The sequence below is a fragment of the Punica granatum genome, chromosome 1 (assembly GCF_007655135.1).
Source record: "Punica granatum isolate Tunisia-2019 chromosome 1, ASM765513v2, whole genome shotgun sequence".
NCBI classification, from domain to species: domain Eukaryota; kingdom Viridiplantae; phylum Streptophyta; class Magnoliopsida; order Myrtales; family Lythraceae; genus Punica; species Punica granatum.
The window spans coordinates 47,676,397-47,690,137 of NC_045127.1; the positions used below are offsets into that span (position 1 = coordinate 47,676,397).

General features: G+C 42.9%; 3 protein-coding genes across 3 annotated transcripts; 2 read left to right on the forward strand and 1 right to left on the reverse strand.

Moving 5' to 3' along the window:
- Nucleotides 1-1,089: 1,089 nt before the first annotated feature.
- On the forward strand, nt 1,090-3,933 carry LOC116193531. Its single transcript, XM_031522269.1, has 4 exons — nt 1,090-1,596; nt 2,348-2,584; nt 2,681-2,898; nt 3,337-3,933. The coding sequence occupies exons 1-4, from the start codon at nt 1,336-1,338 to the stop codon at nt 3,515-3,517; spliced, it is 897 nt and encodes a 298-aa protein (XP_031378129.1). The 5' UTR covers nt 1,090-1,335; the 3' UTR covers nt 3,518-3,933.
- A 2,342-nt stretch (nt 3,934-6,275) lies between these two features.
- On the forward strand, nt 6,276-10,327 carry LOC116193512 (probable LRR receptor-like serine/threonine-protein kinase At1g12460). The gene is made up of 2 exons (XM_031522250.1): nt 6,276-8,193; nt 8,496-10,327. The coding sequence occupies exons 1-2, from the start codon at nt 7,022-7,024 to the stop codon at nt 9,988-9,990; spliced, it is 2,667 nt and encodes an 888-aa protein (XP_031378110.1). The 5' UTR covers nt 6,276-7,021; the 3' UTR covers nt 9,991-10,327.
- Nucleotides 10,328-10,738: 411 nt separating this feature from the next.
- LOC116193523 (probable aminotransferase ACS10) lies at nt 10,739-13,341 on the reverse strand. Its single transcript, XM_031522257.1, has 4 exons — nt 12,630-13,341; nt 12,303-12,428; nt 11,777-11,937; nt 10,739-11,661 (listed from the first exon to the last, which is right to left on the reverse strand). Exons 1-4 carry the CDS (start codon nt 13,122-13,124, stop codon nt 10,806-10,808), a joined length of 1,638 nt encoding a protein of 545 aa, XP_031378117.1. The 5' UTR covers nt 13,125-13,341; the 3' UTR covers nt 10,739-10,805.
- Nucleotides 13,342-13,741: the final 400 nt, after the last annotated feature.

Sequence of the window (13,741 nt, forward strand, 5' to 3'; positions counted from 1 at the left end):
AAATTAAATTTTAAGTAATAAGTTAATTATACAATCTATGAAAGAACTAAAACTTATAAGTACAATGTTCAATATATTGTTAGACTATTGCAAAACAAATATCCTAAGATTTTAAAATTATCTTGAAAATTTCACTATAGCAAATACAATTTATATTATGCATAACAAATTAATCATTTAATTCCATAAAATAAAGACATAATTATTTGTACCTTGGATCCCGCTTAGTTTATAGAAACTACTTTATTCAAATTGAAATCATAATTAATTTCAAAAAACATAAAAATTCTGCACTGAGAAAAAAAGAATTATAACATTACATTTAAAGACAAAAAATCTAACAATTCTTCCTAGAAAAATTACCAGTGCAATACACGGGTAAAAAAATTCTAATATATAATATAAAAATGAATAAAGGCCAGGGTGTTTTATAAACCCAATAAATGGTTAGATATATTTTAGTAATTTTATAAACTGAGTTTTGATGCTAAATTTTGTACCATTTTCGAACATAATAGGGTTTTGAATAAAAATTCCTAAATCATTATCGTGATCTAACGGTCAAAATTTTTAACGTGTCATCAGAGTTTAGGATGGTAAAAACTCATTTACAGAGGCCATGATCATCCCTAATTGCGTTCAGCTCCCAGCAAGCAGCAGCAGGTGCCCGTCTATGGTATCTCAATAACCTTCATATTGTACAGGAGAGTTATAGGGCTTTAGGGCTATGAGGTCGTGGATTTAGTTTAGTGAATTTAGCAAATTATAGAATTATTAAAGTGGGAGAAATTCAGAAAATAAAATATCCCGAAAAAGGCAAAAAGGGAAAAAGGAAAATAGGGTGCCAGTCATATCAAGCTTTCACGGAAACAGGGAATCGGAACCGCCGTGACGGTGAAGTCACGACAAACGAACCCCGGCGGGGGTCCTCTTCTACCTGTCCACTCCAAAAGGCAAGCAAGACCCCCTCAAGCCGCCACGCGTCGCCACCTGATTCGCTATATCTATGGGCAAAACCGTAATCTCATGCTCAGTCGGAATGAAAATACCCAAAAAATTCCCCCAAATTATTTCTTAACATCTTTTTTTTTTTTTTTTTTGCGTCTAACGAATGTCTGCCTTCTGCTTGTAAGCTTGCACTTCTCTCTCCCTTTTGATTAAACCCTCCCATCTGCCCGTCTTCCCTCGGCAACTGGGTTGGACTCTCGGAGGCTACCGTTCGTTCTCCGTTCCCAATTCTGCTGGCCGGTGCTGTCCCGGCATTGGCGGCGTTCTGGGGTTTCTTTAACGGGGGATCACGGGGAGCCCTAGGGTGCCGGCAATTCGTGATCGTCGATGACTTACTATGATGAGGACAAGGTGGTTCCCGAGCTGAAGCTGATGCTGGGGGAGGACGGGGACGTCGAGAAGGGGGATTATGTCAATTTGGGGCAGCGGAATGCGGGGAGCTGCGAGGCCGATGATTCGCCCCCGTCGCCCAGGAGGAGGTGGAGAAGTTTCGTGTGGTATTGGGTTAAGCTGGCTCTGTTATTCTCTTGCCTGGGCTTGTTAGCCGGGGTCTGCATTAAATGGGTGTGGCCGTATTTCATGGACAAGGTCGGTAATTTGCGTTTGGCACAGTTTACTTCCTCGCTATTTTGCTGATATGCCGATTCATGCATGTCATCTTGAATGTACATATAGATTCTCGGTTCTGCTGATTGTGTCTTGAGGCTGGTTTTATAAATTTGAGGTTGTCTTCGTATCGCGGCTGTGAACTAATAGTGGAAAATTTTGTTTGGGAGAGATTCTGGAAGGCTATGTCTGAGATTAGGTACTTCCCTGTGGCCTTGTGTCGTTTTTTTTTTCTTTTGGATTGTTAGGCCTTTTGTTTCAGTCCCTTGAATTAGATTTGATTTAGGTTGCTCGATGACTTCAATCGGTGTGTGTGGACTTTGGCTATTACAGTTTCGGGCCTATGTTCCATGTTATGGTTGCAGTTTTGCAAGGTTGCTTCCTTATGGCATTCATCTTGTAGTTCTGGACCTTCTGGTTCATCACTGGCATAGGCTATCTGTGGTATATGTAACATATATATTGTTAGATAGCATCAGTGAATGACATTCACTTTGTCATGATATAGCAAGGATTGAAGTCATCACGCAAGCGCTGTACTCTGTGCTTCTTCTCTCTTTCTCTAGAAGTAATGCAAGTCAACTAGATTTAATCCGTTTGCATCTCCCTGTCAGCTGTGTTTATTCTCACTGTTATTTTGCGAACAATGACGATGGACAATGTAATTGTGTTTTGTGGGAGCTTAAACATGTCTTTATGTGTCATGTTCTGAATGTTAATTGCTGTTTGGCAGGAAATTATCCCAATCATAAATTGGGAAACGGCAACATTTAGCCCTCCCATCCTTGCGGTTCTCGTCTTTATCACAATAGCGCTATTTCCCACTCTTCTCTTACCATCCACTCCCTCAATGTGGGTCGCTGGGATGACCTTTGGATATGGTTACGGTTTCCTGCTCATTATTTCTGGAGTACCCATCGGTGTATCTCTTCCTTACTTCATCGGGTCTCGATTCCATCACAAAATACAGGTTTGTGACAATCCTTAAGTTATAATCTCTCTCTAGTAGACATGCTTATTAGGCTTTTTTCTCAGTTTTCTTTAAACACACATGTTTCTTATGCAGGGTTGGTTGGAGAAATACCCAAAAAAAGCTTCACTAATAAGATCTGCTGGTGCCGGGAACTGGGTTCATCAACTTCGAGCAGTGACTTTAATCAGGATATCTCCCTTCCCTTATATCTTATATAATTATTGTGCCGTGGCAACAGATGTCAAGTATGTCCCATACATCTTGGGGTCGTTGATTGGGGTGATACCTGAAATTTTTGTTGCAATGTATACGTAAGCTCTCGTTCTTTCCCTCTCTCCGTGCAATACCTCATTGAAGTTTGCTTTTACTCTGTTATATTTATGCTGCTTGGATTTGTAATTTATGTTAAGAATTCTGGAGATGCCTTTTAATATTGATGAATTTATCATTTTTTTACTTAATGCGTGAGTGGTTCACCTACTGTTTAAAACTTACACCTTGCATCTGAACACAAACCCTTTTTTAGTTAATCCTGTCTGTATCTGTTCTCACTATTCCAGTTTCAGTTTGCACGTGTCATGTTTGGTTTGCGTGTGAGGAAATTGTGAACAATTCTCACTTCATATGCATCTTTCCACTAGTTTGAAGCTTTCTTTAAATTAAAATCGGTCACTTGTCAATCCTGAAATCCTGCCGTAATTTGGTGGTTCTTTTGATATTAACCTACATAATTTTTCCCTTCTTTGCAGTGGCATTTTTATAAAGACTCTGGCCGATGCTTCATACGATCGGCACTCTCTGTCAGCCCCTCAGATCATATTCAATGTTCTTGGCTTCTTAGCAACGATTGCCACTACGGTTATCTTCACAATCTACGCGAAGAGGCAGCTCAAGAAATTGAAGAGCGAAGAGGAACCACTGCTCGAGTGATCTTCTCAAGCTTCTCAAGGCACTTCCTGTCACGTATATGGTTGCAAAAACTCCGGTGGTTAGGGTGAAGTTCCATTTATTAAGCAGCTTCATCCATGGGAATATTAATGTCGTGGGGATTGGTAGTATTGTGAGAAATGAAAGTGAAAAACATTCTAACCCAATTGGCCAGAATTCTAAAGATAGGCAGACTCTCCTGCTCCTGACTTGTCTCCCTGAATTATGTATAAGATGCATCGCATTCGATGCTCCATAGGTCGGGAATAGTCCCTTAACTTACGGCCTTCTTTTCGCAATTGGTTGCCTGTTGTATATGGTTGAAATGCCTGTTTGGAGGGTCAAATTGGATTCCTCGCAAATTCGTGTATGTAAATAGAAATGGAATTGTTTTTGTTAAAGATCATTTTGCTTGTCGACCATTTTCTCTTCATATCTGCTTTCTCTTTTGCCATCTTGAATGGTGGCGGTAAGTGTATGCCAAGAGGAAGAGCTGGAGACCCGTTATCTCAGCTTCCTTTCATTTCATGGTAGGATGCAACGTGAATGGCGGTTTTTTGAGATGGGCATTGGGTTTTTCTCAACATGATGAGAAAAGGCAGAATACAATCCAACATTAAATAGGTTTCGGTTGGTCTAATCAAGGGAACATAGAATTCTGATTTGGGTCGATCCAGTTAAGGAGCTGCAGAATTTCGGTTGGTTTGATTGGTTGCTAATTATCTACTTTGAATAAGTAAATACTCGATCAATATTTTTTCTGGGCCAATGAGGCCTCATGAACCGTTCAATTCATGGACGATGGAATTGAGACTTTCCTTGAAAGACAATAACAAACGAGAACGGTCATTAAATAAGGTAAGTGCAGAAAGGGCGAAAGCGGAAGGTGACTGGTGACAACATCGATCTACCTGCCCTGCCCATTAAATATTTAATGACCTACCCAGAGCAGCAGCAGCAACGGCATTATTACTTCTTAGCCATGCCAAGCTTTCCGTATGGTTTTTTACGAACATCGTATTTGTAATAATAATGTATCTATCACCTGCCCGAATCATCTTTGTTATCAGATTACGCACAGCACGGTGTCTCTGTTTCTCATTGTGCCACGCCCCTCTGGCTGACCGGCACATCGATGAAATAAAACCCCGAGGTAGGTACCTTCATCAACAAGGCTTAGAGGACGGAGCCCCACAGCCATGTGCTTGGAGGGATTACCTCAGCGAGCAAGCACTTGCTTGAACCTTCATTATAGTGCATTGCATGCTGCAGGGCTTCTGTTAATTAATTAATTATCTTTAACTACATCTGCTTAAAGTTGGTCTCTAATGCTTTATTGCGTGGCCTGGCGGAGATATGAAATTCAATCATTTGCGGGAAGACGACTGTAACGTGATGCTTTAACTTAGGACCACCACCATGACCATGAGAAAGAGTTAAATGCCATTTGCATTCATCGCTTTCGGTCCACGTGGTGGCACCGGAACCCATTTAAGGCTGCACTTGATAGACCACCACTGCAAATGCAAATGCAAACTTGATTCCCATGTATTGACGATGCGATCTTCTTCCTCTGATCGGTTCATTAATCCGGGACCGACGGGTGGGTTACAATGTACTTCCATCAAGCTACGTAGACTTTGCAGCGTGCAAATACTGCAAGAACACGGTTTTTGTCCGTCAAGTCTGCTTTCTTTGACCCCGTCAGCACGCAATCAATTTCAACAAATCCCGAATGACAAATATTAGCATTTTCGTCTTCCAATTTCTGATATATATATATATCAGGCAAAAATCAAGATCGGGAATTGGCTTTAGTGGGAGAAGAAAACCCAGAAGGCCACGTGGCATGATGTGAAGCAAATGTTCTCCATTTTTTTAATGAAAATCATCAGAGTCTGAGCTGTAGGGAACCTTGTTGTTGGGCACGATGATACGGATTGTAGAATAATTACTTAATTAATTAAGATTAAATTATGCGAATTTTTTCTGCTGGGGAGACTCGGACTTCCTCTGATTCATTTATGCGTATTAAATTAAGCAATCAATAAACAATGGGGACATCTCCTCTACTTCATACATTTTTTTCCCCCCAAATAACACAACATACGAGGTATTATTATACTAATTCTCGTTTAGTTATTGACTTGACTGTAATTGCTGGATTGTTATTTCGAACTTTTACAAGACAGATAAAAATTTGTGTACATATGAAGTAGTAGTTTGTCAACAGTGTCATGCTTCAAAATTAATTCCGTAATAAAAGATTCCACCAAATGTCTTTTTAAAGAAACTCCAAATCAAAATGTGGGAAAGGAAAAAACAAGGGAAAAAGAAAAGGCTGAGTCAAAGAACAAAACGTTACATGAGACAAGACAAACCAACCTCCTCCTCCTCCTCCCGCTTCACTTTTTTTTTTTTTCTAATAATGTCGTTATTATTCTATTTGCTTGCCCGAATATTCAATGGAGCAGCTAATAAAAGCTAAGCTGAAACCTGATGCAGAACGCTAAGAGCAAAGCTGCATATGCATCCATGGACATTAACCGAAGAAGAACGAGAAAGAAAACCAAATCCAGAAAGATCAACGCGGCCATTTCAATGTCGATTGATGATCGTAAATGGGTCCCGTGCCCGGGATCCAGTTTTCATTTTCAAGGTGAATGAGTCATAAATGGAGGATGGAAGAAGAGAAAGAGGATTTTTTTTTTTTGGGTTACTAATAATGGGGTCTATGGTGATGATGATGGGCTGCTCAGCTGGAGAGGTTGGTGGGGCAGAATAAATGCTCCCCCAGCCCCGAGGGCCCTACACGGTGACCATTGGAAGGAGGAGGAGGAGGAGGAGAAGAAGAAGCTGACCTCTCACTCTCTCTCTCTCGCTTTGCTTTCTCTCTTAATGATCCGATTCCGCCATTAAAACCATCATCAAGAAACAGAGGAAGAGAGCAAAAAAACAGAGGAGAAGTGCTTATGCACGTGCTTCAGCTTTCCCCCCTTCTTCTCTTCTTCATTCATATAGAAATTGGTCTTTTCCACTTTTTCTTTTTGCAATTTTTTTTTGCCCACTATTTTATTTTCTGCCATTAATATTTGCCCCACCCCCCTCTGCCTCTCTGACCCCCCTCTCTCTCTCTCCCCCCTCTCTTCTCCCTTTCCAGCTCAAGGCACCAGCGCTTCTGCCCATTTCCTCTGTTTCTTGAAATCGAGGGGCTTCTGGGTTCCTCGGAGTTCCCGATCCTCGGTTGCTGGGTTCCTCCTCGCAGTCAGAGTTCACTCGAATTGGAGCACGACGCCGGCTGAATTTCTTCGCCACTCAGCTGCATTGCAGCCGTAGCAGCTGACCCAGAATGCTGCTGTTCACTTGCGATCTTGATGTTGTGTTCCAAGCACTCGAGCAGAGCATGTCCTTCCCGAATTGAGCCGACAGCCTCCGCCGACAATGCCGAACGGGTAGGCCCTGCCGTTCAATTACACGCATTGTCTACATTTCCCCTGTTATGAGAGCATGAGAGGACTTGCCCGCCGGAACCCTCCTCCTCATGCTCTCTTGCTTTTGATTACTTGCTTTGCTCTGTCGTTGGGTACGGTCTCCCCGGAGACTGAGACTGAGGTCTTGCTTCAGTTCAAGGGCAACATCACGAGCGACCCGAATAACGTTTTAAGTTCTTGGGTCCTCGGCCGCGACCCGTGTAACTTCACCGGCGTCTCCTGCAATGATGCTGGGTTTGTGGAGAAGATAGTCTTGTGGAACACTAGCCTTGCGGGTGTCCTGTCCCCAGCTCTCTCAGGTCTTGGATCGTTGAGAATCTTGACATTGTTCGGCAATCGATTCTCCGGCAATATCCCGAGTGAGTACGGAGGCATTCAGTCGCTGTGGAAGATCAATGTGAGCTCCAACGCTCTCTCGGGGTCCATCCCTGAGTTCTTGGGCGGGTTACTGAACATTCGGTTCCTCGACTTATCCGACAACGGTTATATCGGGGGTATTCCGCCGGCTTTGTTCCAAAACTGTTCCAAGACCAGGTTTGTGTCTCTGTCTCACAATGGTCTCTCAGGTTCCATCCCAGGATCAATTGCCAATTGCTTGCATCTGGAAGGGTTCGACTTTTCGTACAACAACCTGACCGGGGAAATCCCTTCAGAAATTTGTGGTATCCCGAGTTTGGGATTCCTGTCTTTGAGGAGTAACGGTCTCAGTGGGAACCTTGAACAACAGATATCGGAATGCCTAGGCTGGAACCATTTGGATCTTGCTGATAATAAGTTCAGTGGGTCAGCTCCTTTCGGGTTTCTAGAATTGAGGAACATCTCCTACTTTAACATTTCACACAATTCCTTCATCGGGCAGGTCCCTGATCTCAGCTTGTGCAGTGAGAGTCTTGAGTTTCTGGATGCCTCATGGAACGACTTGGGCGATAAGGTCCCTTTTAGCATTAGCAGTTGCAGCAGCTTGAAGTTTCTCGATTTAAGTTTCAATTCAATCAGCGGAACAATTCCTGTTACAATTGGGAGCATGAAGGAGCTTTGGGTGATTAGGTTTGGTAACAATTCAATCAGCGGAACAATTCCCAATGAAATTGGAGACATTGAGCTGCTTCAGGTGTTGGACTTGCAAAATCTCGGACTTGTAGGAGAAATCCCACAGAGTTTAAGCAACTGCAGATTTCTTCGCGAGCTGTGAGTCCCCATCAGCCTATCTTTCCATATGCAAAGACTACATTTGTTTCTTGGGAACCTGGAAAACTTTTCCAGCTCCCATGTTTCTCGTTTTGATTGAAAAATGACTGGAAAAAAAAATGTACCTGAATGACTTTAAAACTATGTGCTGGATCTATCGAAGAGCAGTCTAACCACGTTTTTTTGCAATGGTTTGCTTTTCAAGAAGAGATAGATGGATAATTGGATATTATTGTGTTGCCAACTCTCTTCTGCTTTGACATGTTTCTGAAGTGAAAACAATTTATGGTCTGTTTTCGCAGGGATATTTCCGGTAATCTATTGGATGGGGAGATTCCTCCAACATTATACAATATGACATATCTTGAAGTTCTTGATCTTCATAGGAACCGTCTAAATGGAACCATTCCTGAAACCCTTGGGAACCTCTCAAAGCTCCAGACTCTCAACCTATCACAGAATTCTCTTTCTGGCCCGATCCCTTCATCCCTAGGTAACTTACAAATTTTGAAACATTTTAATGTCTCCTACAACAACCTCTCAGGTGAGATTCCTGCAGTCCCAACATTCCAAGCATTTGGTTCATCTGCGTTTTCCAACAACCCGGGCTTGTGTGGGCCCCCACTGGACGTAGCTTGCTCAGGAACTGGTGGTGGGGCACTTCCGTCAAAACGGAAGCCTAAAGTGCTCAGCGTATCTGCTATAGTGGCGATCGTTGCAGCTGCTCTGATCATTACTGGTGTTTGTGTGATAACAATAGTGAACTTTAGGACCCGAAGAAGAAAGGTCGATAATAATGAGGTGGAAATCGTAGAAAGCACTCCTTTGGGCTCAACAGAATCAAATGTTATCATTGGAAAGTTGGTTCTTTTCAGCAAAACTCTGCCTTCTAAGTATGAGGATTGGGAGGCTGGGACTAAGGCTCTACTCGACAAGGACTGTCTGATAGGTGTCGGATCAATCGGGAGAGTTTATCGGAGCAGCTTTGAGGGCGGGGTCTCAATCGCAGTGAAGAAGCTTGAGAATATCGGGAGGATCAAGAACCAGGATGAGTTTGAGCAGGAGATTGGACGGCTTGGGAACCTTCAACACCTGAACCTAGTTCAAGTTCAAGGATACTACTGGTCCTCATCAATGCAGTTAATTTTGACTGAATTCATCCCGAATGGGAACTTGTATGATAACCTTCATGGGAATAGTTCTTACCCGGGCACAAGCTCTCGTGGTGGGGCTGGTGAGTTGTATTGGTCTCGGAGGTTCAATATTGCTCTAGGAACGGCCCGGGCGCTCGCTTACCTTCATCACGATTGTAGACCACCAATTCTTCACCTCAACATCAAATCCCACAACATACTGTTGGATGAAAATTATGGGCCCAAACTGTCCGATTATGGTCTCGGGAAGTTGCTTGCCCTTCTGAACAATTACGGGCTCACAAGATCTCACACTGCAGTGGGTTACGTTGCACCGGAGCTAGCCCAGAGCCTGAGGGTGAGCGAGAAGTGTGACGTGTACAGCTTTGGGGTGATCTTGCTGGAGCTGGTCACAGGCCGGAAGCCCGTTGAGAGCAGGGGACCTAGTGAAGTGGTTGTTTTGTGCGAGTATGTGAGGATGTTATTGGACAGTGGGAGCGCCTCGGATTGCTTCGACCGGAGGTTGAGAGGGTTTGACGAGAATGAGCTGATACAGGTCATGAAGTTGGGATTGATTTGTACAGCAGATATGCCGTTGAGGAGACCGAGCATGGCCGAGGCAGTTCAGGTCCTTGAGTCCATAAGGAACGGACTAGAACCATAGGGGGCCTAAACCGTTTAACTGGGAGAGTTTAGGGAAGATGCAAAGGTCGACCCGGATTGATTCTGACTGTGAAGTTATCTGTGAAAAGGTACAAAGAGATAGTCATTAGATTTCTGGTTGGTTGTGCAGAGGGAACAGAAGGGAAATTGATTCCTTAACACAGAATTTAGCATTCTTTTGTATTGTTTCATTAGCTGCTCATCATCATTATCATCATCATCATCATCATGAGGTTGTTCTTTGACATTTATTTCTTTTTTTTCGAAATAAAATCGATTCATTTGTGTACCCTGCTTGTTCGTCTATGTTGAATAAATAAAACTGGCAAGTTCATCGATGTTCTTCTTAAGAACCATAGAAAAAACAGAGTCTGCAAATTAGATATTTTATACACAAAAAGAAATTCAGAAATTGCCATTGAAAAATTGAATGAAGCACCTTTGGCTGAGAAGTGAGAACCTTTTACAATATGAAGGTACGGTCCTGCTTTAGTTTATTGGAATGAAGCCTTTTTGCCTAATCATGGGAGCTATCATTAACGGAATATTCTTCCACAAACTTCCAGTCCAATTCAGAAACTTCACATTGCAATCATTTCGCAAAAAGCAGAATCCTCAAGAATGTAATGATCATTTGATTCCACATTTTGCTGCAATTTGCCGACACTGCTTTGCTCGGCAATGCAATTATATGAACCAATTCGAGCAGCCGCTGTGGCACATGTTGAACACACAGAGCAAGCTAAAACTTCAGGAAAGAATCCACGGGCAAACTACATCCTATATAGAATTGTACTAAAATCAATAAACAATGTTTTAACTGCGGGATTTACATGTTTCAGAAACATTTCTAATCCTTTCCATGACCACGGGAACATCATTCTCGGACAATGTGGCAAAACAAAATCGGAACCATCCAGGCTCTATACATTGACAAGAAGACCCTGGAGTTACATTGATCTTACCCATGTTCAGTAACTTGTCCCAAAGTTCAATCTCCCCCTTCTCGTTGTATGATCGGATCAACCCACTCATATCAGCCCAGCAGGAAAAGCCTCCGTTACCTTTTGTACATTCAATACCCAATTTCTTTAAACCTGCAAGGAATTCCACGTACATTTTCCGAAGTCTCTCTCGATTCACTCGGATGAAGTTTTGAGTGAACCTTGCATCTGACAGCATCGAGATCAGCAGTCGCTGGGTTGGAGTCGAGACTGAAGAGAACCTCGAAAGCTTTTTAGCCGCAGCAACAACGTTTTCATTTAAAGAGTAAATAACTCCAACATTAAAGCCAGTTAGGCAGAGATCTTTTGACAAGCCATATACTATATGAACTCTGGTCCGATCGCAGTCCTCAGAATCAACAATCTCTGCCACACTCACGAACTCCTCGGCCCCTTGAGTGGATCCTGCAAAGATCTCATTGCATATTAAGTGAATGTTCTTCTCAGTGACAAAGTCGATGAGGCTGTAGAGTGTTTCCCGACTGAGCACAGTCCCAACAGGATTTGATGGGTTTGAGATGATGATCCCACGGACTTTTACTCCACGCTTTTTTGCCTGATAAAATGCCCGATCAAGAGCATTTATACTTAAGGCAAAGTTATCGCTGCTCCGACAAGGGACAGGTATGATCTCAACTCCACTTTGCCACTTAATGTCTCGGTCAAAGCTGCATTCAGGTTTTAAGTTTCAGTAATTGCTCCTGGATGTAGTCTAACAATAACCATGGCTTCCAAAGAAGGAAGCTCTCATGGGAATTCTTTTTCAATATATATTAACCTTACCCGGGATAATAAGGTGTAGGGACGAGGAATGCGTTTCCTCCATCAGCTATGCAGAAGCTGAGTGTTTCGATTGCAGCGGTCGAACCGGTTGTTAGTACTATTTGTGAGGGATCGAAGGAAACTGATCGTTCAGTTGCTTGGGACATGAAATCTGTCACAGCCTGCATGAAATTGAAAAAAGAGACTGAGACCACTATATGCGTTTATATTAAAGAGCAAAAGGGAGACGTGGAAAATGATCGACATGTTCCCATCAATATCATGGTGCTTCCGGATATAGTACACCGGAAAAATATCCTTCCAGATATTTGCTGATGTTACAGAAATGACAATTAGTTCATATCTCTTAAAATGTGAACTTTAGCTGATCCAGCTTCAATTTTCAATACTTAAAAATTCATATCGAAGCTCCAAGGAGGATAGCTGTTGAATTGAGATTAACGAAATAGCTAACTGTCACTAACCATTAATTAAGAAGCAGGACATACAAGAAGATTAGGCACAACTAATAATCAACAGAAATTACCATCTTCAACTCCATCAATCCATCGAGAGGCTTGTATGTTGCAATCCGACTAATACTCGCCTCATCTCCAAGCATTGCCTTGTTCCCATTTGCCACCAACCATTCACAAACCAAATCCAAGCACAACTGTATCCAATGCAAACAGGGGACCCGGTTACTCATCATATCACAATTGTTAATCGGCAAAGCACGTCATGCCACCATAGCCAGCATCACAAAAATTAACAAATTACGCAAGAATTTTATGGATATTAACACCAAGAAAATAAAGCAATAGTAAGATAGAAGAAAAACAAAGCCAAGACCGAAACTTAAGTAAGCAGCAACCTTGTTTTCAGCCAATCCGAGCTGAATAATCCCATTGGGATTGGCCACTGCATCGTACGGATCCTCCTCGACTCGCTTCAGCCCGACGAAGTAAGGCGAGTCCCCGCCCCTAAGAATCAAAGCCGCTCGGCTGGACACGTGGGCCGGCCCGCCGGAGCCGCGCGGCGAAAGGTGGGCCCGGGAGGACGACCGCTGCAGCACCGCGCCGGTGACCTCCGAGAGATGATCCGCCGAGGAAGACGGTGAGGGAGGAGGCGTGCGGGCCGGCCCGGAGCGATGCCGCTTCAGGTACAGCTGGAGGAAGTAGCAGAGCGCGCAGGGAATGAGGGAGCCCAGGACGAGGCCGCCCCTGCCCTGGACCACGCCCTGCAAGGGGACTATGACTCTCATGGCTGTCCCCCAGCCGCCGCCGGCACCGGAGCTGGTGGTCACCGCAGCCCTGGAGTCTTCGTCTGGATCGGGGAGCCGGGCCCTGAAAAAGGGGGTCCGGGTCATTTTCGCCCGGAAACAAGCATCGTTTCAATCCATAGACATCCTCCGATGAGAAGACTGAAACTCGGCTGATGGGTATTGGGCTGTGGAGGCTGTCGGAGAGAACAAGGAGGGAAAGTTGGTGTCTTGGGCGGGGTTGGAGTGAGGAGAGTGGCGACCTCTCGATGTTGTCAGAATTTTTTTTTTCTTTGCCTCGTTTGATTCGTTGAGACTTCGAGACATTATTCGCGCCGTTCCTTGTTTGAGGAGAAGATGGGATCCATGGGATGACCGAATTTACTCAATTGCCCCCCATTTCTCGCCTAATCACCAACAAGGAAAGTACGGGTTTATTGATTAGAGTCGTTATTTTTAAGTAGATTTTTAAAAATATTAATATCACAATTGAAATGTTCATTAATTTATATATATATATATATTCTTAAATTGAAACAATTCAAATATCCGTGTATACAATAACAAATTAAGGAATATTTAAAATGAATTATTATATCAAATATGGATAAAATAATGATGTTCGTTAGAAAACATATTAAATTTTTTTAAATATCAAATTCTAAAAATTGTAATAGATGACTTCCATGTATAAAAAAAAAAGAAGTGGAAATGATCTATCATCA